The sequence below is a fragment of the Vidua chalybeata genome, chromosome 18 (assembly GCF_026979565.1).
Source record: "Vidua chalybeata isolate OUT-0048 chromosome 18, bVidCha1 merged haplotype, whole genome shotgun sequence".
NCBI lineage: Eukaryota > Metazoa > Chordata > Aves > Passeriformes > Viduidae > Vidua > Vidua chalybeata.
Genome location: NC_071547.1, coordinates 4,645,047 through 4,669,027, shown reverse-complemented (window position 1 = coordinate 4,669,027; position 23,981 = coordinate 4,645,047). Strand labels below are relative to the sequence as shown.

The 23,981-nt window shown below is 44.5% G+C and overlaps 1 protein-coding gene across 5 annotated transcripts in view; it reads right to left on the bottom strand.

Annotated features, from left to right (window-relative positions):
* Window positions 1-23,485, bottom strand: part of KIAA1671 (KIAA1671 ortholog) — a 64,881-nt gene extending 41,396 nt beyond the window's left edge. Inside the window, exons 1-5 of one of the 5 annotated variants that reach the window (XM_053959764.1) lie at window positions 23,204-23,485; window positions 22,621-22,674; window positions 2,891-3,016; window positions 977-2,612; window positions 318-411 (exon numbers count right to left, since the gene is read on the bottom strand). In XM_053959764.1, the coding sequence (XP_053815739.1) occupies window positions 318-411; window positions 977-2,559 (1,677 nt within the window). In that variant the 5' untranslated portion in view covers window positions 2,560-2,612; window positions 2,891-3,016; window positions 22,621-22,674; window positions 23,204-23,485. Of the gene's footprint in view, window positions 1-317; window positions 412-976; window positions 2,613-2,890; window positions 3,017-4,298; window positions 4,467-21,302; window positions 21,361-22,620; window positions 22,675-23,203 lie in introns of those variants that run through there. The other 4 variants (XM_053959763.1, XR_008434094.1, XM_053959765.1 and 1 more) reach the window with 4 other exon arrangements.
* Window positions 23,486-23,981: the final 496 nt, after the last annotated feature.

The following is a 23,981-nucleotide window of genomic DNA, read 5'->3' as shown; positions in this document are numbered from 1 at the left end:
ATCACTGCACAAACCCACCACAGCCACAGGCAGCTCACTGGGGTTTCATGCATTAGAAATCCCTTTAAAACAGTGCACAAAATATTCTTCCCTCTCTACCACTCCTACACTGAGCACTGTGCACATGGAGCTTGGCAAACTCAGCTGACACAACATTCCTGAACTTTTCTCTGCACATCCTAAAGACAAACTCACACCAGCAAATACATTGAGGATCAGCCCTCCATACCCATTAAAGAGTCACTGACTGATAAAGCCACACACAACAGGACCTTGCAGAGCCAGCTGGAGCCCACCAGCTGCTGCCAGCTCCTTACTTTTGGATTTTCCTGCAGGTCGTGGCTCGAGTCAGCTCCAGCCTCCCCAGGTTTCTCAGGCTTGGCCTCATCCCCTGATGTTGGACTTGAAAACCTAAAACAAAGGACTGGTGTTATTTCTTTAGTCCAGCTGGTCAGTGAGCAGGGTGGCTTCCTACCAAAGCAGGCTGGTAGAAATTATCCATCAAATTACATTTCCTAAAGGAGAAATATCACTATTTCATAGTAAATGACTGTATTTGGTGGTCAAATTGTATCTAGACCAAAGGAATTTCCAAAGTATATTAATATAATAATTATTAATATAACACTCTTAATTGTTGTTACTATAAATAATGTTGTTCATTATACATCTTAATTGTTATAAGAGGATTTAGAGATACATAACAAGCTATAATATTTCTCATTAACAGTTATGCTTCCATGCAAAGGTCACAATATTAACAGCTTTATTATAATTTTTTCAGCTGTTGTCAGAATATATTTAATTTTCTCTTTTTCACATTAAAAAAAGGCAGGAAAGGAGTTTAAGAGCAACAATTTAAAAATCACATTAAGTGGAAGCAAAATGATCAAGCTTTTTTTACTGGACTGAGAGAGCAAGTTTTACTGAACAACATGAAGCCAAGAGGATTAAAGAGAATTTCTCTGTAACCTACATCTTGGTTAAGTCTGCAGAGAGTGGCCGTGACTGCAGTGACCGGCGCAGATTTCCTCCCTTAACATCAGGATTTTCTGTTGTCAGCTCCTTGATCCTCTGCTGGATGGTCACACACCTGTTTTCCTTCTCAGCAGCTGCTGGGAGAAGCTCTGCATCCACTGTGGCACTGGGATTTTCTGAAGTAAACAAACTAATGTGTTTTTTAACACTACCTCTTAAGATATTACTCTCTTTTTCTGAGGAAGCTGCAGGACTTTCACAGCCCAGGAGCGTGTACGTTTCCTTCTGATCTGGTCTTTTCCCCCCCTTATTAGTTCTGCTTTCACTGGTTGTTTCAGGGCTTCTTTCAGGACCATGCAAGTTAATAATTATTTCTGGTTTTGTCTCAGTTTGTTCACTTTTAGATTTAAGTTTAGTTTCCCAGGTGTATTTCCCATTATTTAAGATGCCAATGTCCTGACTACTGCATTTCAGATTTGTTTTAGAGGAACTGCTTTTATTAAATTCAATTTCTTCTTGTTTTGGCCCCGTTTCAGACTGATCATGACTACCCCCATCAGTAAAAGCAATTATGGATACATTCTCCTTGCTTTCATGGGATGAACCAGCCTTCTTGCAAGAAGAAAGATCTTTATGTTCAAATTTAGCTGTCAGGTCCATGGATAAAGGCCTCGGTTTTCTAACCCCAGATTTCTCCGTAGATTTTTCCTCAGAAGCTTCCACAGTGTGATGCTTTTGATCACGCAACGATTCCAGAAAAATGGCAGACACTGGTCTATGTTTTGCCCTTTGCTGGACATCAACAGAGAAATCAACTTTATTGTTGAGATTATTTGCATCACCATTGTTTTTCTCCCCTGGACGAACTTCACGAGCATCTTTCTTTTCACCGGTTTTGAGGGAGTTCCAGGATTCTGGTCTGAGACTGGAAGAAAACGACAAATGCCTATGGAGAGACCCGTCAGGATTCCTGGGGGTCTCTGCTGGTTTCACAGAGCCCTGGAGGTCCTTGCTTTGCAGAGCAGTGAATGCCCTGCGCTCCTGAGCCCTTTTCTCCTGGGCCAGGCTGACCTTGGCCTGCTCGGGGCCCCCTGGCTCGAACAGAATGACCGTGTTGGCACTGGGCCCCGTGTAGAAAGTCACGTTTGTCACCAAGTCACTGTCAGCCTGATTTTCGGTGGCAATGGCTTTCTGATCCACTAAGGGAGGGACATTCCCACTCAACACCTTCACAGAGGACATTTCCTCAGTGGCCTTTCTCACCATGCTGCTGGATCTGAAGGCTGGGACGGGCGGTTTGACGTTTGCAAAAGTATCCGAGGATTTCTCTTTACAAAAAGGCTTTGGGAAAAGTCTCGGCCTTGATCCCAGTGAGGGCATTGTTGCAGATCTCAAGGAATTCCCGAATTTCTTGTTTTCTTCCAGAGTCAGTGATGCTGAGGTCTCCTTTGCCTTGTTGCTGGCATCTGAAAGCACACTGACATACACACGCTGTGCCTTCTCCTCAGCCCTGAGCTCAGCTAGGTCAGGGACTGCCGTCAAAGACGCCAAAGTAGAATTTATTTCTACTCTTGTTGCCATAGTTGGAATTACACATTCAACAGAACTGAAAAACTCCAGCAAGGAAAAAGAATCTGCAAAAAAAAAAAAAAAAAAAAAAAAAGAGAGAAAAATGCAAGTATTGATGTAGAGTCAGCATGAACATCAAATAACATCATTCTCACATAAATTCACAAGGAAGCAAATTCAGATTAAGGTGCCTTTCAGATATGCTGATCCCAGAGTTTATCACGCTGAAAGACATAGTGTTCCTTCTCTAAAAAGCAAGAAACACCATTATTTACCAACTTGGCTCAACAAACAAATACAATGAAAATAAACATATTCTACAAATTTCCACACTCCCACTTACCATAATTTGCTGCTGCAACCAATCCATAGGGCCTGAATCCTTTCTCATAGTGACAAGAACTTGGTCACCAAGGGCACATTAAGGACAGGAAATGTGATCACTACAGAGACACTGCCCAGACCTCACCTGCAAATAAACAAAATATTCCAAATCAGGTGTGGCACATACCCACACAATGCCCTCTGGGACAAAAATCCAGAGCATTCTAAGGAGAAAAAGCTGGTTCCCAAGCTGAAGTGACCTCATGCAACTGTAAAAAGGAGAAGAATGTTTATTTTTCAAAAAGCCATTAAAGAATTGACAAGAAACTATCACTTAAAGATGTAACTGAAAGGTGAAGGGGGAATAACTCAGACTGCACCAAATCTGAACAGTTAAAACCACATTTAGGTAAGACTGTTTGCATATTCAAGTGCTGTCAATCACTGGTTAAACACAGAGCTTTGTATTACCGTAATCTCAATTACTGTAATTTACTTTCTATTGTAAAGCTCTTTTCTGGGGCAGCAGTCTGTGAAGTGCTACCTGAGCAGCTGACCTGCAAACGGCTGATTTCCCATCAAAATGGAACTTTTACCATGACAAAGCAGTTTTCTATCTCCTCGACAGCAAAGGCAGGAGCTTTGACTTTAATTATATTCTTACTGCAGAGAAGTGGGAAAACCAGCAGTAATTAGAATTTCAGCTACAAGAAGTAACCTGAATCTTTCCTAACAGAAGTATATTTAAACTCGTAGCAGATGCAGGCAGCTATGTAAGGTTAGATTATTTTTTCCTTCAAAAGCTGTCATACTTTTCATTTTTAGAAAACTCATACTGTACTTCATAACCAGGGGCCCAAATTTGTGTTGCCACCCTCTTGTCTCTTTTGGGCAACCTTTGAAGGGGCAGTTTTGGACTCCTCTCATTGGACCCTATATTGGTGTGAATTTACCATGCAAAATAAACTTATTTGTAGATTCTGTGGAATATGGAGCTTCCTGCTTGTGATTATTAAAAAAACCCAACCAAGATCTTGCCTTCCTGAGTCTGCAGTCTGAAGAAGTGGTTATTTCACCTTCAGCTTCCCTTGACCAGACTTAGCCCACACTGGCACTGAAATTGCAGGGATTTATTTTTGTCCCTGCTTGTGCTCCCTCTCTCAGGCAGGAGAATGAACTCCACTCACCTTGTCCCTTCCCTTTCATCTTCCAATCCACTTGGAGTTCTGTCTCAACCACTTATCCCTGATGCCACCCCCCTCCTCCCAAGTCCGTGACCTCGTCTTTCCAAAATAGCCACTAACCCAATCAGCTTATCCACATCAATCTGCCCCTTCCACCATCTCACAGCTCTCCATGAAATCTTCCTCCCTCTCCCACTCCCTGTTCTAAGAAACGCCATCAAAATCCGATTAAAATGCTCTTACATTCCAAGGATGCAAAGGTTTGGGAGGTGCTCTAAAAGGAAACTTGCTGGAATGAGGCTGATGCTCACAGGCAACATTGCAAAGGGAAAAATTCAGCTGTGAAAACAGCATCGGTCTTGCAGTAGCTGAGAATAAATTCTCTCCTATCATTCTGTATTCCCCGTTTCTCTGGAAAAGAAGAAGGGGGCACAGAGCTTCTTAAATGGACTAAAACTTGATCCTCAATGGAACGCAGGGCAGTGAATTTACAATGTGGGACCTAATCCCTGGTAACAGAGCACAACTCGCTTCTCCAACCCATATTCCTAACACAAAATTTACCCCTTCCTTAGTTTCATTACACTGCAGCTTTACAGGACCCCATTTTCCCCTACATAATCTACCCAAGTCAGTTTTCATGTTTTAAATTCAGATACCCTACAACAGATACGAGGCCCCAGTAAGACAAGTGTTTGAAAAAGAACAAAAATTTAGTGGAAAAAATAATCACCCAACTTTGAAAATGATAAAGCTCCTTGATAGAAGTACACTTGATAAAGAGGAATCATGTCATCAATGCCAAGTGTAACATATAATAGACACTGTGTCTCAGTTTTGAAACACATCTTGTTTTAGATAAACCTGTTTCTTTCTTAATAAAATACCTCTAGTCCAGTTGGCAACGTACAAAATTTGGGGCAATTTATAAAGATCAACTGTAAATTAAACTGCAGGAGGATTTCAGATGCTATTAATATTTAGTAATACTATTGTAATCGTACTATTACAGTTGTAAATCCCTCACCATCAGCTACATCATGTTATTCCCTCCCTGACCTCCTCTGCCCAGGGACAGTCAGCTGAGCTGCCCATGCTGCCCCTGCATGTCCCCACCCTGTGTGGCAGAGCCTCAAAGCCACCTTGTCCCCATTTCTGGGCACTTTATCCCCATTTCTGGGCACTGTTTCTCTCTGTGCCTCTCAAGCAGTGCCCACGCTCCCCTCGGCTGTGGCAGGTGCATTCTGCACACAAATGAAATTATAAACAGCACTGAAGTGTCTCTTGAAAATCCTGCTTTTATCAGAAAGGCTGGCATATAAAGGCCTGGCTCTTCCCTGCTGCTCCTCTTCCTCAGCTTCCAAACACCTGCGACTGGGATTTTTTTTTTCCTGGGCCAAGCTGAGCCACCACAGGGTGTCACAGAGATGCACAGGCAAACACTGCTCCAGGTCCCTTTAAATCTTAATGCCCGCAGGTGTTGCCTGCATTTTTAATTAAAGATCTATCATTACAAAAACTATCAACATTTCTTGTAGGAAACGAAAATGGATTATTCACTTCACAGGGTGATTTTTGCAGAAGATCATTTGGGAAGGGCTTCACCCCAAACACGCCCTCGCTTTGGCACTTGCCCACCCACCACACACAACTATTATTTACATCACTGCTAATTCCTTTAAGCCTATTAAGGCAACAGCAACAGCCTGCAGATAATCTTTCCACCATGAATCACGTGACTATTGCCAACTTCCTTGCTCAGAAACAAGAATGTTTTAAATGACACAAAGCAAAATCATCTATAATCTGGCCCTGAACCTCACAGCAGATAAACAAGTCCATCTGTCTTCTCGAAGGGTGGAAAGCACAAAAATCCCACTAAGAAAATGTCTCTGCTATTAAAAAACCCAAACAAACAAAAAACAAAACCAAATATGTTTGTGACATGGCGATCAAGCAGAAAGCCTGGCTCCAGCAGCAAATACCCACTACAAATACTCCGGAGAAAATCACCTAATAAACATGAAGTTTTTCTTCTTCATATACAATTTTATCAGCAAATCTGCTTCCAGTATAAAAAAATTATTACCTTATTGTGTAGATACAGGAAGAATTTTGTATAACAACATATATTAGCAGCTCCTGAAAACATGGCCTTGTCCATGACTGTGGCAGGTTGGGACTGGATGATGTCTAAGGACTCTTCCAACCCAAACCAGTCTGAGATTCCACGATTCTGTACATTCCCCTGGCCCAACAAGCCACAGGAGCTACTGGGAGCAATGGCCATAAACCAAGATTTATTTCATCCCTCCTACTAAAGGTTGCCCCACTGTCTAAAATGATTCAGTCTTTACAAACATTTTTCTTCTCTCTTTTCTCCTTCCTGTCCTCACTGACCAAACCCTGGGGTCAGTCTGCAGCAATCCCTGTCCGTTCTCCCCAGAAATCCTCCTTCTGCTGCCTCCTGCACTTGGAGAGGTGCTGATTGGATTAAATAAGAATTAACAGAGCAGATCCTATCACTTACTGTGCACGTACGAGTGTGAGTGCTGACAAGAACATGACTTACTACAGTGCAACAGAAATAACACAAAGGAGGAAAAAAAAACCCTTATTCTGAAACTTTCATAACCAAGTCAATCATGAAACTAATTCATTAAAAAGCAGGCTTTTTCTATTTTTGGGTTTAAGCCTGATTCACATTATTATTCACTGCAGTGGGATCCATCAGTTGTATTTAAGAGGACATTCAGGGTCTCTTAATGGGAAATATTATCAAAAATACTTTTATAATGGCTCAATTTTTAATTTGCCAGGACAAGTTAATTCACGAAGTAAAAACAGCTAATAAAATGCATTTATCTTTTCCCTGATTGACAGTACCTCAGTTCTGCTCCTCAATAATAAAAACTAGAAGGCTGAGAATTAAAACTACATATTGCAAATCTCACAGCCCAGATAGATCTGCAAAGCCCCACAGATCATTAATATTAGAATTCCAAAGTACTGCAAAATTCAAAATATCCTTCCTCCATTTCTTGTGTCCAAGTCTCTCGGAAACTTCTAGTTCCTTTCTTTTACAAAAAGAACTAAGTGCTCCTCTTTTGGACATTAGAGTCCAGTCCCAACCCAAGGATGAAAGACTCCACTCTGACATTTCCTCCCACTGCAGAAAAGTGGGAGGAAAAGTGTCCATCCTATAAATAGCAGCATTTACAAGCACTTGTAAATCTCTAATTGCTCCTGCCAGTACAATTGCATAACGATCATCACCTGCCAGAGCTTCACCCCCATGCAGCTGCACTAAAGAGCTGCAACATTTTCAACCACTCTTTCCATTAAGTGCTGCCACCTCAGTCCCACGGTGAGAACTTTACACCTTGTATTTTGATCTCCATGCTGCGAAGACTGGGCAGCTAAAATGGTAACAAGTTATAGAGCAGCAGTTTCAGTAATTCAAGCTGGCCCCACAGAGGCCCTAACATTTATTTATTAAAGCAAAAATTCGATGTTAAATACACTGGAATGTTCAGTATGAATTTAAGATCACATTCCTGATGTAGCAGGACAATCAGCTGAGACAGGGATTCAGGAAAACACAGTGAGGGTGGGGAGGCCCTGGCACAGGTTACCCCATCCCTGGAAGTGTCCAAGGCCAGGTTGGACACAGCTTGGAACAACCTGGGCTAGTGGAAGCTGTCCCTGCCCACAGCAAGGGTGGCACTGGATGAGCTTTAAGGACCCTCCAACATAAACCAGTCTGAGATTCTGTGATTAATTTATGGTAGAGTAGGATTGAACAGCAAAATGCTACTGTGTGTAACCAGGACAGAATGCACCATGATGGCTGTGGGGCACAGGGAGTCATCCTCCAAATTTCCTTGAATTCAGGAGACAGAGACGTGTCTGGAGAGAATGATCTGGGTAAAAAATTACATGTAATAATCTGTTTCCACAGCTGTCAGTCCATGCTGTTTTCATAACAATGTCCGTGTGTCACATAAAACATAACCCAACAGGATTAATGTACAAAAGATTGCTCTAGTTCTTTCTAGAAAACAACTTCAGAATACCACCCTTTAAAAAGGTACAGTTTGCAACCATAGATTTAGTATCAAGTACCCATTTTTTGTAATGGGTACTTTATACTAAGCTCCAAAAATTTCAGCTCTGGGTTTTGGGGGCAATGACCACCGCTCTACAAACAACTCAGGCCAACACCTTGGTTAAGATCAACTTTGTCCAAGCCAGGTCTTGGCTGGAGATTTTCCTCTTTGTACATTGTGTTCTACTCAAGAGATTCCCTCAAGAGCACAGGGACTGACAGAGCACGCTCGGCATTTCCTCTGACCTGCACAACTGCCTCATCACACCCCAATCTTCCACAATTTCCTTCTCCCCAACCCTCTCATTGACAGCTTCAAAGGAAACTCTCTTTCCTTCCCAGTTTCACAGAAGGCCTAATTTGTTTTGAAAGTCTCTTGAGTCTCAGGTAGAAAAAAACCCAACCAAATGAAAATTACATTAAATGTAGGTGAATCACCATTTTTTGGTGCATATCCTCACCCTCCTGTGTGAATCATTTTTTACTTCCAGCATTCCACACAAGGGATTCCACCCAGCTCATTAGTGGGTGGGTATTTTCAGAAAGTCCAAATCTTTTGGCAGTTGAAATAGGGAATAAAAGCAAAATGCTGATTTCTGCCAGCTAAGGATGACATTCTGCAGAAAAACATGAATTATGGGATAAGGCTGAAGTGAGGCTAAAAGTGTGTTTGTGCAAAGGTGGTTAATCCCAGCAGGCCTCAGAGTGCTGTTCTGTTTGCTTCTCTCATCAAACCTTTGCTTCTGTGGTCAGCTTCAGCTCCTGCTAATGTTCTTTTAGGTTTCATCCTTGCAAATGCCTTTAAACCACAAACAAGACCTGCAAATAACCTCCCCATGCAGTTTAGCAGGGAAAAAAAGACATTCCAGAAACAACTGCATTGCGTGCCAGATAAAATATTAATGATCAGGTTTGGCTACAAGCAAGAAAAACTGACTATGGAACTGAAAAAAGATAAATAAGTCAAACTAAGGCTCTTCTGGGAAGATGTTTGGTTGTTTCAGGGAGGACTTTAAAATCTGCAGATCCCAAAGGTCAGCGGGGTCATGTCCTGGACACAGCAGAGGGTGGGTACTTGAATTTGCAATTTGGCAAATTTCTCCTCATACCTTTTCAAAATCATCATGGAATTTCCTGCTGGCTAATTTCAACACGGTCTTCTTGTTGAAGGAAGCTTAACTTCACTTTTAACTGTATTTAAAATAAATTTTGGCTAGAGAAGTTTTTCTGCATGGATTCTGAAGGAATGGGTTAAATCCCTGACTCTCTTTTCGATATCTTCTGCTACACATCCTGAATATGATGGAATTAATCAAAATCTCATTTATTTATGCATCCTTTGAGTGTATTTTCTTCACGACCTTGCTTTAAAAAGGTGAAATTTGGCTCATTATAGTTTCAGAAATACATCAAGCAGCTACTGATCCCTCTGACCTCGAGCAGGCAGCGCTTTCCAAAGCCCCCAGAAGTGAGGAGGGGCTGTGTTTCTCCAGAGGCTCCAGCTTTGGGTGGGAATGCTCTCGTTTGGCAGGCACACCATGGACACAGCTGAAGGAGGGTAAGGAGATGGATGAACCAGCTGCAGCACAGACAGAAATATGGGATTGAAAAACAGCTTTGGCGTTCCTCCATTTGATACTCCCCTCCACAATACCACGCTCCGTACCATGTTTCAGCAGTAAAAGGAGCTTAGAGACCACCCACACCTGGAAATATTTACTGTAACTGTGCATATTTCTCATCCTCTTGGCAACAAGGGAAGAGGAAGGACAACTGTCTGATCTCAGAGCTGACAGAACATGGATATCACCATTGGATTTTGTTTTATTCACTGCCTTCAGAGCCACCAGCTGCTGCAAATGCTTTAAAAGCAGCAATTATATAATTGGGACATTTTCCTCCCAAAACAGTGGTGGAAGCTACTTGGACACTGACATTGGAACTCCTTGATGAGCAAAGGTGCAGTAAAAATAACCTTGCAGCACAGCACCTTGCTAAGCCTGGCAGCCAGCGTGGGGACACCAAAGCTGATGTGAATTGTGGGAGGTGCAGCACTCCCGTGGGAGACAGGGCTTGGCTGACCTGCTGAGGAATTCAAGTCAAAGGATTGAGTGAAGCAGATCCGTGGGCTTTGGTTGATTGAAAAAATCCACCTACTTGTTACAAAAATAGGCAAGTGCCTCCACAGCACTTTGAAGCCTTCAGAAATAAAGCTGACCCATGGCCCTGTGCCCCCAGGCAGGAATCAGGGGAAGGATCTTTTCACACAAACCCAGCCTCTGAAGGTCACTGTAACGCAGAAATAGCATGAGGTGAGAAGACATTTCCTGCTTGCCTTCATGCACAGCAGGTGCTTTTGTGTCAGAAAGACAAAGCCCCTAATCCTCTGATCTGCCTCCTCAAATTCTAATGGATTTCCAGCACGGGAAAACGCATTTGTGGCCTGGCACAGTAAACCACCTTCAGAAAGTACAACCAGCTCAAGCTGTCCTGTGATTGACATGGGGTCACCAGGACGAATTTATAAATACTAAGCCTTTATACATTCATCTGAGTGCTGAAAAATTAATTAAGGTATTGCCATATGGAGAGAAAAAAAAGTGGTTTCATCCAGACTTTCAGAAAACTTAAGGCTACTGGCCTTGGAGCACGACCTTGAACACACTGAGATCACTTCAACCATCTGGAGAAAATTTGAACCCATAAAACTGGAGGATACAGGAAAGAGAGTGATGGGCTAGAAGACCAAAATCGTGACATTAAAAATTATGTATGTGTATATACATAGCTATGGTGACTAACTGTATCCGAGGGCTAAGAATTAACATTCCTTTGCCCCTGCAAAAACAAGAAAGCAGGTTTACAGTGCATTATTTTTATACCTGTACTTTTCCTGACAGACACATTTGGAAGCTGCACAGTCGCCAGCAAAGACTCATTCACAAAAAGCACGTGGCAGCTACTGATAAAACACCCAGAGCAGAGATGCTGCAATAGATTAGCTGCTCCTAAGCTTTCACCCGGACTAAAAGAAACCACATGACCACAGACTGGCTCAGGCTGGAAGGGACCACAGAGGGTCATCTGGTCCCATCTTCCTGCTCAAGCAGGGTCATCTCAGAGCACACAGCACACGGTTCTGGAATAACTCCACCGAGGGAGACTCCACAGCCTCTCTGGGAGATCTAGGGAAAACTGTCACTGCACATTCTTGATACAAATATTTATGTACTGCTTCAGGTCTCACAGGTCTGCCATCAGATGTCTTCTCTGATGGCTGGTTTGCCATTTGTGATCTTACAAAATCATATGCAAGAAGCTCTGTGTTCAACAGTTTTCGATTTGGCTGCTAATGACACATTTTCTATCAAAACAGAGAGCCAACACTGTGTCACAGCAATTTCTCCACTCAGTCCATCATTCCACCTTTCAGATATTTGATTAGTCAGAGCATAAGCACGTAGTCGAGTTCAGTCAACAAGCAAATACACTCCAGCCCAAAATACTCGTACCAGGCACGGCTCTAGAAATGAACTGCAGCTGCATGGGAGCAAGCCACTGATAAACAGGGGGCTGGACCAGGTGGTTCCCAGGAACAGATGATTCTGTTCTTGAACAAATGAACAATTTCAAAGCCTGCTCCTCTGAGTCGTAGCAACCTCTGCCCTGAAGATGAAGCCTGCAAAGCTGCAGCACAGCAGTACCGAGCTGGAGATAAGGAGATCTCCCGGCAGGAGACAAGCACTGTGACAAAAGACTGGCAGAGCTGGCACTAATAAACAAAACAGCTCCATCTCCCAGGCAGCACCTCCATGCCCAGCTCTACAGCAGCAATTCAAGTGCTTCACAGAAAAGATGACCCAGCTTGCAACAGGAAAATTATGAACAGTATTAAATTGGATTAATTTTACTCCAGTTATGTCTTTCAGGATAGTGATGGAGCCATTAAAACTCATTCAGATCAAATGGACATAACCCTCAGATTTGACATTTCCACTCCTGTTTCAGAGATAGTGAAAAAAGCATTGGACCAAGGAGAGATGGGCGGATCTCTTCTCAGTCAAATAAAATATTGTTATGAAAGCCAAATACTTGGTGGCATATATCATTCCCTGAGCCAAAATCCCTTATGTCACCCTCTGCCCTCTACACTGACATACTGAGACATGAAATCCTTTTGCCTTTCAGGTTGTTCCCAGTGTTCCAACAGCTCTTTGATCTCTTCCTTGTGTACTGAACCTGGCATTAAGTCAGGTAGGATATGGTGCTGCAGCAGGGTGCTGCCTCCTGCCAGCCATCAATAAACTGCCCTGAGCTGCACACCCAGAACAAACCTGCTCTGTCAACAAAGCCTGACGTTGTGCCAGAGGAGCTACTGCTGCTGCCTTGATGATAAGGCTCCTCTTTTTCCTTCAGTGGGCACATCTGGCTTTTCACATATGCAGGAAATAGTTTTTTTTTTCCCCACATTAATGCAAATGCCCACCTCAGAACCACTGGCTGGGTATTGCCAGCTTGTATGAGTGTTCCTTTGGTTGCCTGTGAGCAGGGCATTGTTACCAGCAATCCACAAAGGAGCTTCCTCTTCCCCCAAAGCCCCACGAATGGAACAGAGCACAGAGGGTCGTGTGTGACTGTGAGGAGCCAGAGCAGTGACGCTGCATTTCTCCTCATTTCTGAACAAAAGGATATTTAAGACGAACTCTGACAGCAACAAGCCTGCACATGCATTGTACACTACCTTGTTCTTCAGAAACACAACATTATTCAGCAAAATCAAGGCCTGTAATGAATTATTGATAACACATACACTGTCCAAAAGCTTTGTGAGTACTGAACAATCTCCTCCACCTCCCTGCATGCTTGAGAAAGCACAGAAAGGGAAATAATGCCTATTAACTGAAAGACAACACTTCAGGCACTAAAAACATTAATGTATTTATTGAGGGGGGTGAAAGAAAAAGAAATAGCTGGAGTGGGGAAAACCAGCTCTGAAATCCAAACAGTGGCACTGGGAATCTGGGAGTGCCTGGATGTGCACAAGCACTCGTGTGGAACATCCCCAGGGAGGCCCAGAGAACCCCAGGGGCTGCTGAAATAACACTCACAGCTTTGGCACAGAAGGGCATTTTTAACCACAAGTGAACCCTGGGGGCTTTTTAACTTTCTGGGAAGTTTTAAGCACAGAGAGCAGAGAGGCACTTTAACATATCAAAATGAAGATAGAAGAGTAACATGAAAGCACTTGAAACTCCTGGTCCAATGTAGAGATCACCTACAGTTTAAGGCAGGGTAATAATGAATAGCTGACACAGGCATATTCTGCAGCTCACAGAAATTAGGAGGAGTGAAAGATCACAGGTTTATCCTCACCAGTTCATCCAGACCTGAGCACCTAAGCACTCACTTGTCCATGAGCAGCCAGACCATGAAGCTTCCCACAAATCACCCCCACCCAGCCACACTCACACCACAATTGCAGCAGCCCTGGCACCTGATCCCTGTTTCTCAGAGCATATCCAAGGAAGGGATTTAGTAACCTGAAAACGATCTCACAGTGAATTTAGAAACACCCTTCTGAAGTTTATTACAAAGAAGGATCCTTGGAGTGAAATCTGACTCAAAAGAAAACCGGGATATGCCGAGTTCTCCCAGCTCCCCACCTCTGTTCATGCCTGTCCCCACAAAGCCCCACAGTGAAGCATGACCCACTGATGCCACTGTGATCACTGTTAACACCACTGGAGGCCTCTGGAAGGCACAAGACATTCACCAGCCTCAAGAGGCACAGCAAGTGCTGCAGCTACTGAGAAATCTGATGAGCCAACTCCCTTGCTGGCCTTTTTGGTACAGATCTGCTAGTTCAAAGGGTGGCATAAAATTGTCATAAAAACAGATAGCTGACAGTGCATCAAGAATTTCTGGAGGAGGAATCCCACCTGAGCCAAATCAGTTACAGAACAGGAGCCACACCAATCCAAGCAACTGAATGTGAAGTGGCAAAATTGGAAAGGAAATTGAAGATCCACATGTCCCAACGTCTTTCATGGGACAGCAGCTGGTGAAGGATGCATCAGAAGTGACTTAGGCACAAAATCTAATTTCTTTTCATCTTCTAGTAATCTGCAGCTTTGAGACTTGATGAGCCAACAGGAGACACCTGCTCAGTGAAGAAGATTGGGCAATTTTTTCATTTTGTTTCATCACATATGAATCAACCAGCAAACCATGGACACAAGGTCCATCTGAACTACCAGACACAAACTCTGCTCAGGAACTGCCCTGGTCAGCCTGATGAGTTCTCCTCCCCAAAGTCATCAGGTTCAAGAGCCAAAGTGTTCAAAAATCAGCATTAACAAAAAGCAGGCAGACAGGCTGGAAGAGCTCTGCCTGCCCAGTGCTCAGGCAGTGTGTGGCCTGTTTGCTCTGCAGCAAAGTGATAAACGCCACAGATTCTGAAGTCTAATAAAAGCCAGTCCAACCTACTACAAACACTGTCTTGCACATTGGTAAACAGTTATAAACAACCTTCTGTTAATTATATATTTTAAAATATACACTCATGCCTTAACAAGTTTTTTACTCCAGCCTTCAGTCCAGATGTGAGCAGGAGCAGAGCAATTAGATCTGACAAATTGTGGTGCTGACTCTCTCTGTGAGCAGCTTCCCAGAGCCCAGTTCAAGCCCAGCTTTCCAGGGTTATTAGACCAGATGTGACAGAGAAGAGAGCACAACCACTTCTACAGTCGAGATGAACAAAGATGGAAAAAGCTTTAAGGTTAAAGTAACCATTTTCAGCATTTTTGAAGTGTGTTCATCTGGCATGAAAGCTGTTAAATTAAAAATAAAATAAACTCAATGGAACTGAAACAAAAACTTTGGAGACAATTTGAAAAATATATGAAGCTGCTCCCTACAGAGCCAAGCTTGTGAAAACACCATCTTAGCCAGCCATAAATCTACAGTAGAACAAACCTAGATTCCAGATGAATTGCTTTGTACATTGTGTGCAACAGTCCAATATCAACAAAGACAATGCTCTGTGTGATCATTACTTTACACATATATCACACAAATGCAGCACAAATAAGCTCTGAAGATTCTACACATGCTGATATGGAAACAATACTAAAACATATCGCCAGTATTTAAGAACAAATAAGAGAGAAAAGGCTCAATAAGGTTCATCAGAGGTGTCAGTGCTGGGGCCTAAGTTACACAGGTGCTTCAGTGAAGTCCTTTGGGAGAGGAAAATATGTATTTCTTCTTAAGGCTTCAGCCTCTCCATCATCTCCCTTCAATTTTCTCCTCATGTGTGAGCACCAATGTGACAGTGACACTATGCAAGGAAATATTTCACATGAAGAACAGATTCACGCTGAGATCTACAGACACATTTCCCCTGTGTGTGACTACAACACAGGCTACAAGAAAACCTCTCCCTGCCCAAAACTAACCCTCTGTGCTCCAAGCGCAGGGCAAAGGCTCCCATGGAATCTGCAAGCACTGCAGAAGCAAAAGGAAGCACAATTCCAATATGTTTAACGACTGAATTAGCATAATGCTCACGAGGCAGAAAGCAGCCTCCCTGACCTTCTTGAAATGCTGACCTGTAACTATTGATGAGCGTTTCCGATGGGCGCTGTGATTCACCCAGCTGGGGAAGGAGGCAAGGAAAAACATCACTGCCCTGTCAAGTGAGAGCAGGTCAGACACGTGGAAACCTCTCCAGCAGCCTCGCACATCCACACAGGAATAGTGACTAAAACTGTACTTAGGAAAACAACAAAGACCTGAAGTTGTGCTGGAAACTCCGCTGTAATCAGAGTGATTCACTTAATCTCTCCTTCGCAGACAGCAGCCACAGAGCTGCAGTGATTTAATTATATTTTTAAATATTCATTTTGTGAAGAACATTAACGGAAGTCATTATGATGACTTGTAAGAATTGTGATACATAAATCCATATGTTTCAGAAATTTTTAGTACTACTTGGATAAATGAATATATCTATTATAGAAGAACAGAACAGAAGAGACCTTAAAGCTCATCTCATTCCACCCCCTGTCATGGGCAGGGACACCAGGTTGTTCCAAGCCCTGTCCAACCTGGCCTTGCACACTTCCAAGGATGGGGCAGCCACACCTTCTCTTGGCCAGATCTGTTACTGCTGTTCAAACACGCAAAAAATCCACACTCCATCACATTTACAGCAAGAACGGGATGGCATTTAGATAACTCTGCAGCCATCATGATGCTGAAAACATTCTGAAGACAGATTACACTAATATTTGACATTCAGTAGTGCCAATACAGTAAGACACTGTTTGACAACAATAACAACAGTGACATTTCTGTAAGGTCCCTCAGTTAGGGAACGAGCCAGCCGTGCTGCTCAGCTTCAGCAGAAAGGCCTGTTGTGCTCGTTTGGGTCAATGAAGAATTCCCAGTGTTCTCATGAAATATCAAACAGTCACAGTGGCCAGAAATTCCAACTCTGTTTAAAAGACATCCTGGCTTTGCTGGGCTCGTTATGGATGAGGCAGCTTTGTCCATCGAAAGCCTTGTATGGTTGAACATACTCCCAGCAGATAAACATCCCTCCTAAATGTTGGCACAACTCCCTCCCTGCGAGGAGCTACGGCTGCACTGAGACAGCCAAGCCTAGCACAGGCTCAAGGCTGAGCTCATTAAAAGAGCAAAATAAAGACAAACTTAAAATTCCGCTCCTGTTCGTGCCTTTCAAAGTCTCACCAACACTGTAAAATAATGATGGTCCTCATTTTACAACAGCAGGAATAACCAGTTTTAGAACTTGACATTTATTAACATCACTTGTTGAAAGGCACTGAAAGCACATATTTAACCAATACTGTGATTACAAAAACAGTCACTATGAAAATATAAACAGAAGAGGTTGCTGTGTATGGCAACAATGTTGCAGCACTAAAAGCACACACAAATCCTCTTGTTTTCATGCATTTCACTAAAACACTGGCAGCTTCCTACCCCTGGAAACCACGAAGGGTAACTATGAAAATCAAAGAAAAACTAAAAGTACAGGCTGAGTATCTTCACTTCTTCACCTCCTCCCCAATGCACTAAACCCACGTAGTTTAGATTCAAACAACAGAATGCAGCTAACTTCTTTTTCCCCTCTCTTTGCCATCCATCTCCTCGGCATCCCAGCGCTGCCCCTGCAGCAGAGCTGGAATTGCCCTTTTGGAGGAGCACAGGCGCTTCCCGGAGCTCTGCGCAGGAACTGGGTCAAGCCCGGAGCTGGAGTTAACAGCCCACTCGGCTCCTGGCGATTCCCAGCCCCCAGCCAAATGAAAGGGGTGTTTTGACCTGGAAACAAGGCTCAGATCTCCTCCCTCCCCACAGTAAAGCCCATCTAACCGTGTACAGTAATTCAAGCCTTACTCCAAAGCTGCCCATGCTGCGGCATCGCTCTTTGGAGGAGCTGCTGGAGTGCACACGCTTCTTCCCTCCAAGTGAAAACCGGGGAGACACCAAACCTCCAGCAACTGAATTGTTATCTTTTCCTGCTCGTTACACCAGCCTAATGACCATCCTGACTCGTAATTACTACAATAGTAAGAAGCTTTCAGTTCTCACACTGCTTCAAGACCAACACTATCTCCTTTCAGGCAAGCAGAGGCTTTACTCTAGCCCAAAACTGGAAGTTTTGGCACTTAATTCTGGTAAGAACTTTTAATGAACAGCTCTGTAAGTGGTTTTAAAAGAGCCCAGATCCCCCCACCCCCAATGTTTAAGTGTGTGCTCATTGGACATGACTCAACCACAAACAAGCAGTGTTTTGGATAATAACCCTCTCTGTGCCCTGGACTGCTCAAGCTGCATCACCACAATCACATAACCCTCAGAAAACATTCATTTCCTCTCCTCAAGCGTGTTTTGTAGAGATGAAGAGCATAAAAAGAAAACTCAACTCCCATTGTCTCAATATAAGTGTAAGGCATTCAGGAAGTGCAAAAATATGTATTAATGATCTCCTATTTATACAGATGCACTGAAAAATATCCCCAAGCTGTTTGAAAGTGTCTTTGTTTGCAAAAGTTCCAGCATTACATATTCCCAGAACAAACCAAAGACAGTGGGAACCAAGAAAATAAACCTCCTTGATTTGAGAAAAGAATCTAAAGATAAAGTATGCGCCCGTTAACAGCTTAATTTTAAGAGCCTGAATTCTTTAAGCCTAGGCCTGAGGAAAATCATCACCCAGTAGACTTAAATATCCTTTTGTGATCAGATATTCAGGTCATACCAATTACAAGAACAAAAGGGAAACCTTAGAGGTTTTTTTAAGCAATAGCTGCAAATAGATAAAACAGTCACCACACTAAATTTAGTATATTTTGGCAACACACAAGATCCAGGTCTTCGCAAGAATTTGGTTTTCCTGCCAGTTAACAGAACTCAAGACACGGAAAGTCTTCCTGACCTCTAGAAGCCCTCTCAAGGCAAAGAGCAACTGACTTGCTCTGGCTTTGTTACTTGTAAATTTTTTGAATTATTCCTGAAACACAGCTTGAAAAGAATGGCCTGAGAGTTCAGAAGTTCATGGATGTTCTTCAATCTCACTGAGAGTCAATGAAGGACAAGAGAACAGAGAACCAACTTCACTTCTAACCCAGCAAGAAAAGCATCTCCTTGGAATCAGCAGTCACATCTCACTGGCAGCACATACCCAGACAACCCAAGAGCCAGCTTCTGGAGATTTTTAGGAAAAGTCTGCACATCCAGCTGCCTAGGGCAGGTGCATCTCGAGTTTGTCAAGCATGGAGTCTTCCAGTTAAGCTTAATAGCTTAACCTACCAAGCCTGTGGTCACTCCGAGAGCCATGATTAGGATTCAAGACTGGTTGCTGTGGAAAGAATTCCTCAGCTCTCCTGATGTTATTATTCCAGTCTCTTTTGCTGCAAGCTCAAGACAACCACGCAGTGGTTTGCACTGCAAATCCTACTACCACAATCAGGGACTCCTCATTTAAAGAGATTTCTGAAGCAAAAGCGAAAAATCTGTGGCTTTTGCCCTACAGTGCCTTTGGGCAATTCTAACACACAAACTAAAAACACACCTAAAAAACATTGCAACATTCCCAGGTTCCAGTCACCCCTGTGCACCAAACACAAACCAGTGATACAGACTGGGCTCACAGCATCACCACAAGCTTCATGCCTGGGCTTGCAGGATTGAGCATTTATTTCAGTCTCGCTTGCAGGATTGAGCATTTATTTCAGTCTCGCTTTTCCAAGCAGCACACAGCAGGATCTCCTGCTCCATAAAGGATTCACTGGAATGGACCCTTCCTCCCCAAATGCTGCCTGCTACTTGAGAATTGAACAAGCTGCACCTACCCTAAGAAATAAATAAATTTATAAAATCAATGACTAGAAAGGCTGCAGCACTGCACACCTCCCTATAACCAACAGCATCATGGACACTCACCCAGCTCGGGAAGTGAAAGACTTCAAACCTCATGCAAGAAAACATCCCAGTAAAATAAACAGCTTGAAAATAAGGAAAGAACATCAACATTACACATAAATGGATGAAGAACACTCCAATCTGCATTTAGACACACCCTTTTATTAGTCAAATTTTTCACATGACCAATGCATTGCCAAAGGACACTTCCCCTGGATAGGGAACAGTGCCAAGTTATCAACTTCTGTGAAGTATCAATTTGAGAAAACACACCATGGCTTGGAGAAATACCTTGATCTTTGAAACTGCCCAATAAGAAACCAGCACCATTTTTAAACACATGAGCAGCCAGGAGAAGAAATCACAACTGTAAGATGTCCCTAACTGACACACTCAGGGAAATCCTCTCCAATGTGATCCCAAGTCCTGTCCCTGATCTGCAGAGCACTCCCCACAACACTACACCAGAATTTTCAAGACGGTGGGAAGTTTTCTTATCTCTGTTTACAAACTCAAGGACAGAGAAATCATATCAATTTGATTCACATGTTACTTGGAAAATCTGCCAGAAGGGAGGAAGCTCCATGAGCAACAACCAAACAGGGAATAACTCCAGGGCAAGGACCAGGGAGTGAAGAGCAACACATTCCTCACCACAGAGACTGAGCTCCTTTTTCACTCTGCAGTAACCAAACACGTGCCAAAGAGCGGGCAGGTGACAGGACTGGTTTCAAAATTATCTAATAGCCAGAGAAACATGAGTGCTGAATGGATCAGAGTCCAGGACAACACCCAAGAGAAATCACAGAGCTGTGCAAAGAATCCCAGGAGCAGGAATACCTGAGCTCTCCATCCACCTTGGACCTGCTGGTCAGGACTTGCTTCTTTCACATGTGGTCTGAATGTCACCTTGAGCACATGAGGCAGGAAGGGCTGGTAAACTTATGAAGCAGAAAGTCTGAAATTCCTGCTTTCAGTAAAGCCTATTTTCAAGTTGTAACTGGGTTTTTTCCCCTTTGGTAGAAATCAGGCATTTGGGAAGCCTATTGCCACTGCCAGAGGAGTCTGCACATTTAAGGGGCTCAATTAACACCCAAGGTGATGGTGCTGCACATGCTTGAAAACAGAAATTAAAAAAAAAAAAATAAAATCCTGCAGCTTCACAAAGCCTCAGTATGGCAGAGGGAAAAACTGCTTCATCATCAGCCATGGAAATTTTCTGAATCCCTGGTTATCTCGTCAGGCCAGAGCTGCGTGAGGAGGAGCACAGATGGGTGCTGTGCCCTTTCTCCTGCCATAAGAGCAGCAGCTCCAGAACTGCAGCGTGAGCACAACCCTGGGGCTGGGGCTGTGTACGTCCTTTACTGCCACATATAAAATGAGACAGCAAAAACGACAAACCAAAGTATTCGAGTTGGAAACCGTCCTAGACTTTGCCTCCTTTTAGGGACTTTCCATACTGTGACACTCCAGAGTGACTTGGTTCTGTGCCTTCTATACATTGGGAAGGAAACACTTAGCTTAGAATTAGCTCAGGGCATTGTCTGAAACAGAGGAAAAGTTTACACACCCATTTTCAATAAACTCTACACCAATCAAAAGGGAATTACAGGCTACAACATCTATTTAAATAGGATTCCAACCTCCTTAACTACTCTGAAGCACAAAGGTTTTATAGCTTTACTTACTAATAAATATCCTTGATAATTCTTACAGGAAAAGGCAAGGCACGCTGCGAAGAAAATCCTAGCCAAAAAACAAAAGAGGGGGAAAGTTTATAAATTCTGGAAAGATTTTTTTTTTTTTTTTGAGAAAGTCTTTACCTGGATTAAGCTGCCAGGCAGCTTTATTAGCATTTCTGCCACACAACTGTCTGCTTCCCTACACACCCTGCAAACGTCACAGGAAAACAAAGAAAACTCCCATTTTCATGTGGTCGCTAGAAAGATGCAAATCCTTCTGGTTTGTGGAGGAGAGACAAGGAAAAGAAAATGCCAACAACCTTCAGCTCTGGCAAAAAAAGTACCTCAGAAGCAGCTGAACAACTTCCCAGTTACCCTGGAAACAGAGTTTACCCCTCAGCAGACAGGGAAAATTGCCTGCAATTATCACCCTGGAGTAAAGCACCAGTTTGGACAAAACATCGATTTCTGTTTGCTGCAGCTCCTTTAATGTGATCCCAGTAATTTATCATGAGCAATATTTGATCTGGAATGGAATTCTATTACCAAACCCCAAAGAGCCTGAGCTCTATTACCAGACCTGCAGGTATAATCAAAGGTTACAAAATCTCCTAATGGCACAGAAGAGCTCCGCCATCTGCCAAGTGTGATTTCCTCTAATCCCATTCCTCACACACAAATCAGAATCACCCGGATTACGCCACAGAAATAGAAGTCAAGTCAATACCTGAATCCACGGGATTAATCTCCCACCTCCAGACGGGAGAAAGGCAAAAACAGCAACAATGCTGCAGGCAGGCTCAGGAAGGCAAAGCTTTCCACCCAGCTCCGTGCAGCAGCACACAGGAAATTCTGGGATTTCACTGATTAGCTTCACCCATCCACAATCCCAGTGCTGCTCCCTCCCAAATCCGAGCGCAGAACTCCGTGCAAATTCAAGGAACTGACCTCCACGTGATCTTTTGGAGCAGCACTCCGCGTCTCTCCGTGCACATATAAACCGCTTGGATTTGGAGTTACGAGGAAAAATTATCAAATGAGCTGCATATCACCAGAACAACACAAATCTGTCCGCCCAAGTGCTTTCAAAACAAAAAATATATGCCCTTAGCGGGGGGGGGGTGGGGGGTGGAATGAGATGAGCTTTAAGATCCTTTCCAACCCAAACTATCCTGAGATTCTGTGTACACGCGATGCCAACAAACAAAGCTATGTGCCTCTTCAATTAAAAAGCAGCATGATGACTTTAATCTGGCACTTCGAAGTAATTTTAACGAGCGGATAATGTATTTCCAGAAATCCAAGGCATTAAGGAGTCACATACCACTCTCGGGAATGCCTGAATCCCTCCTGCTCTGCCCAAGGAGCCGTCGCCCGGCTGTAAACCAGGGGGGAGAGAAAGGGGGAGCATCTTTATTTGTCCATTTAAGACCTCCAAGCACATTATCATCCCTAATCCAGCGAGGAACAGATAATTGCAGCCCTCATGGATTACAAAATTACGCTCTAATCCACAGAGCCACGAGCAACAACACCATCCACCAAAAACCACCTACGACCCCCTCCCCACCTCCAGCCGCCGATTTAGAACCACAGGACGGGTTTTTTTGGAGAGGGGCTTTTCCCTTCTTTTTAACACACGAGGACACGAGCCCTTGGCTCTGACGCAGCGAGAAAGAAGCAGCGAGGAGGTCCGGCAGCAGGGCGAGGGGCCATGCGGGAGCGGCGAGCGCACCGCACGCCACGGGACCCGCTCCCCGTTCCCCCGGAGCCGCCGAGGGAGGGCGAGGCACCCCCGGGGGAGCGGGGAAGGGATTCCCGTGCCGGCCCTAAGGGTGAGCGAGCACTGCCCGCCTTTGTCCCAGCGCCGCCTCGCCCTCCACCGTGGCCTCGCCGGCAGCACTCACCCAGCCAAACCACCGGCTGCTCCCTCCGCAAAACCGGGCGCCGGCTCCGCCGCACCGGGGAAGTTGCTTGAAGTGAAGTTGGGCGCGCAGCGGCCTTTCCCCCGCGGCGGCGGCGGCGGCGAGCGGCGGCCGGGCACGGCCGGGGGCGGGGCGGGCAGGGGGCCGTCCCTCGGCGCTTCCCCGGAGCGAGGGGCTGCGGGAAGGCGGCGGGAGGGCGGCAGGAGGGCGGCGGGAGGCGGGAATGTCCCGCCCCGGTGCCGGTCCGGCCCCTTCGCCCCGGCGGCCGCGGGGCCCCGCGGGAAGCGCCGCTGTTGCCATGGTGACCGCGCGGTGCGGGCCGTGGGCGGGGCTTCCCCCGCGCGGCGCGGCCGCGATTGGCTCCGCCCCGCTCCACCTGCTCCGCTGGGGCCGCGGGTTCGAGTCCCGGCCCCGCCGTCCCGAGGGACAGGGGCTGGGTGTGGGTAGTGTTGGAAAATGTGGGGTGTGTCAGGATTATCTGATTGTGTCCACTTCTGGACAGGGACAAATGAAAAAGGGAGCTGCTGGAGAGGGTGCAGCAGCGGCCACAAGGTTAATGAGGGATATGGTGCATCTTTGTGATGAGGAGAGACTGCAGGAGCTGGGCCTGGTCAGTCTGGAGAAGGGAAGATTGGAAGGAATCTCACCAATCCATACAAACATCTCAAATCGTGTGCCAAGAGGATGGTGCCAGGTTCTGTTCGGTGGTGCCCGGTGACAAGGAGCAGTAAACACAAGATCCACCTCAATATGAGGAAGA